Here is a 3,914-nt window from a genome sequence, read left to right as displayed (position 1 = left end):
TCGAATAAGTAAGAATTGGATATCTAGATTATATAAAAAAATCATAATGTAGTATATAGTTCATGTTTTTTAAAATACTTTTGAAATTTTGATAGTTCATGTGTCAAAATTGTTATATGATTCTGTCTAAAGTATGCACAGATCAGTAGAGCAATCGATTAGTTCTTTTGTTTTTGTACAGACAAACAAAGATCTAGGTACCTGGTTCGACGAGACAACTTTTGATTTTTGAAAATAATATATTTTGACATTAAAAAAATGCTCTTTTGATTTTTGCGTTATAATTTATGCTTTATTTACTTTAAAATCAATATAAAGTTATTATTTAATTTTATAAAAATTAAATGATCTATAAGCAAAGTCATGTGTTGAAAAATATAACTAGAAGATCAAATATAAGAAATATAAAGAAGAAATTAGTTTACATCTACTCCAATTTAATTTAAGTATTACATTAAATGAAAATAGATTAAAATAATACAAAATTTGATAGGATTTAGATAATTTAAATAATTAAATAATATTATAAATTATTAAAGGAAGTTAAAATAAAATGGAACATCTAACAAACAAGGATTCACATTCATAACCAGAAAACTCCCTTGCTTCAGCTAAAAAAAAAAAGACGCTAACAACACTCAAAACAACAAATAAGCCCACTCTTGAGGCATCAAAGTTAATTGAGTTTGGTTTTTAACATATACAATATTAAAATTTAGTTCAGTTTGAACAATTAAGTTAAATATTATATATTCAATTTAAAAAATTATTAAATATGTTTAAGTTCAGCTTGATAATTTTAAATATAAATTTAATATCTTATCTGCTTATCCATTTTTAATTTCTTAATTCATCGAAAAAATTAGAGTTATCAGATGGGTTGAGGCATAACAGAATATGTTAATCCATTAAAAATTTATCATTTAATAGGTGGTTTATCATCTTAATAGCTAATAAATCCTCAATCCAAAATATGTTGCAGGTTAAACGTTTGTTAGCTCACAAACCTATTAAAAATTAAAATATTTAAATTTGGATTGTAAGTTAGATAAGTTAGTCTGTCATGAATCGCCCATTTGAACTCACCATCCATGTATATTAATTTGTAAATTTTATATTTAAATGAATTAATAAATTTTGATCTATTCTATTTAAATTATTAAATAGGACGAACTAATTCTACTATTCAAAAAATTTAAAGTATTAAAAAATAAATTGGGCTAAAATTATGTCACCCTATCTCTCAGCCCCTTTTTTTAAAAACACGCGTCAACCGGTCATTGGCTTCTCACTCAGCGAAGCCATGTCCTGCCATGCCATACCCATATCACCATGGGCCTCGATAAAGCTCAGCCCCAAGCTCCCATGGCACTCGAAAGAAAGTGCACGAGTGTTGAGTCTCGCTTATCCATGGCACTGCCAATTTCTTCCTTCGCTCTCTGCAATCCCAAGCCCAGGTTCCGAGCACCACTTCATCCTCCCCTTGTTTACTCTCATTCCTCGCTTGCTTTACATGATCAATGGCAGGGTAGAGCTTCCCCACGGCGCATCAGGGTCGAATAGCAGCAATTCAAGGCCGCCTACTCGTCTGCGAGCCACTAAAGGAGTGTCCAGTGTCTGCCAGCCTCTGCCCCCGGATAGACCTCTATGGTTCCCTGGGAGCTCGCCGCCTGAGTGGCTCGATGGCAGGTACCCTCCAACTGCTTCAACCTTATAGCGTTAGGAACACTGATCATGATTTACATGTTGAATTGTTGCAGTCTGCCAGGGGACTTCGGCTTTGATCCTCTCGGACTGGGTAAGCAAGCCCTCGACAGAGATTATGTTTGATGAAATGCCTCAGTTACTTAGGAGTGTCTTCAAAATTTGCAGGATCGGACCCTGAACTGCTCCGGTGGTTTGCTCAGGCTGAACTGATGCACAGTAGGTGGGCAATGCTGGCTGTGGCCGGCATTCTCGTCCCCGAGAGCCTCGAGAAGCTGGGGTTTATCGATAACTTCTCGTGGTATGATGCTGGGGCTCAGCAGTACTTTGCTGATCCGTGGACATTGTTTGGAGTCCAAATGGTTCTGATGGGGTGGGCAGAGGGGAGAAGGTGGGCTGACTACCTCAATCCTGGCTGTGTCGACATCGAACCCAAGTACCCTAACCGGAAGAATCCGAAGCCTGACGTGGGCTATCCTGGTGGAATTTGGTTTGATTTTATGATGTGGGGGCGTGGGTCGCCGGAGCCGGTGATGGTGCTGAGGACTAAGGAAATTAAGAATGGCAGACTGGCTATGCTGGCTTTCATGGGCTTCTGGTTCCAAGCCATTTATACTGGGGAAGGACCCCTGGACAATCTCATGGCTCACATTGCTGATCCTGGCCATTGCAACATCTTCTCGGTAACTCATTAATGCCATTCATCCTGCTAAATAGGCAAGAAACACACAATTGCATACCATTGAGCCATATGTCACTGAATTCAGCACCTAACACATACCTTTTGGAGTCCAATCTAGGGATTCTATCTATGAAAGTATGCTTATGCAACTTATTTCTTGTTGAATTCTTCATCTACCACTTAATGCCATTCATCCTGCTAAATAGGCAAGAAACACACAATTGCATACCATTGAGCCATATGTCACTGAATTCAGCACCTAACACATACCTTTTGAAGTCCAATCTAGGGATTCTATCTATGAAAGTATGCTTATGCAACTTATTTCTTGTTGAATTCTTTCTCTTGGTCCTCACAGTTGCAACATCCATCTATGTTTGAGGAAAACATTTATATTTTCTTCGAAAATGACTGCTCAATTCTCACCATTTTATCTTGTGTGTGCAGGCATTCACATCTCCTTGACATCCTTTTATGGGCAATTCAGTGACTGGATACTTGATCTCCTGAGGGGGAAAAAGGGTTGGATTCTAGATGATATATTGGAGCGCGTATAGAAAGTGCCGGTGAGATTTCCTTGGAATTATTTGCATGAGCTGATTGATCTCTTGATATAATACTAAACATGTGAAGCATAGTCATACTTTTGCTCCTTCATATCCAACATTTATTCATGTTCAAAGGATTGTCTATAAATATAGAATACAGAAAATCAAAACAAAACTTGATGCACATATATTGAACTTGTACCAATGCCTTAGCCACATCAGGTTGAGCATCATTTAGTAAATACGTGTCTCTCGGAGTTTTTCCACCACTAGATACATAAGAGAGAAAAACCACAAGGCTCAAGATTTTAGAAGCCCAAACTTCCATTGTATTTAGGTCTGATAATGGAAGTCCAACTAGCCAATGTGGGAGTCCTTGGAAGTAGCCTTTACAAAGGGGTTGTTATCAACATATTTCATGAGCATAGAGCAACAATTTCATTAACTACATAAAACTCAAGTAGGTAGGTTAGTAAAAATGATGAATTAGAAGGGAAAGATTGGGTTAGCTTGCCTCAAATCTTTTGCGTATTTGAATCAAGCACCAACTTTTGCCATTAACCTAAACAACCGATTTAGGAATCCAAACAATAAAAACATAATTTAGTTGGTGGTGAGCCATGCTGAGGTGAGGAATTCAGTGATATATTCATTTGAAACAGGAGTCTTAATTTTGCCTAACTTCCCTAGCGTAGCCTCAATTTATGGAAGTGTAAAGGGACTGGCTATTTCTTCTAAAGAAGTATCCTCCTTGTACAGCTTACCATAGTCAACCTTAAACAAGTTTTAAGTTTCCGAACCGATGATATTTTTGAAGGGCTTGGTAAAAACTTCCACAATTGCATCCTCATCAATCACAGTTTTGGTTATCAAAATTCAGATATTATGTGCTAGTTGATTCCTCCTCATCACGCTCTCCGACCTATTGAAATTTGGCTCTTTGCAACTGTTCCTATCTGAGATCGCGGTTCGGTGAATCA

The 3,914-nt window shown here is 37.1% G+C and overlaps 1 protein-coding gene across 1 annotated transcript; it reads left to right on the top strand.

The window, feature by feature from the left end:
• The first annotated feature begins 1,314 nt into the window (after positions 1 to 1,314).
• On the top strand, positions 1,315 to 3,104 carry LOC141840623 (photosystem I chlorophyll a/b-binding protein 6, chloroplastic). Its single transcript, XM_074728662.1, has 5 exons — positions 1,315 to 1,457; positions 1,528 to 1,689; positions 1,761 to 1,798; positions 1,873 to 2,387; positions 2,834 to 3,104. The coding sequence occupies exons 1-5, from the start codon at positions 1,333 to 1,335 to the stop codon at positions 2,849 to 2,851; spliced, it is 858 nt and encodes a 285-aa protein (XP_074584763.1). The 5' UTR covers positions 1,315 to 1,332; the 3' UTR covers positions 2,852 to 3,104.
• The last annotated feature ends 810 nt before the right edge of the window (positions 3,105 to 3,914 follow it).

The sequence above is a fragment of the Curcuma longa genome, chromosome 11 (genome assembly GCF_044706935.1).
Source record: "Curcuma longa cultivar G26 ecotype Majalengka, Jawa Barat chromosome 11, ITB_CL_G26_1.1, whole genome shotgun sequence".
In the NCBI taxonomy this organism is placed as follows: domain Eukaryota; kingdom Viridiplantae; phylum Streptophyta; class Magnoliopsida; order Zingiberales; family Zingiberaceae; genus Curcuma; species Curcuma longa.
This window is presented reverse-complemented; position numbering and strand designations above follow the sequence as displayed.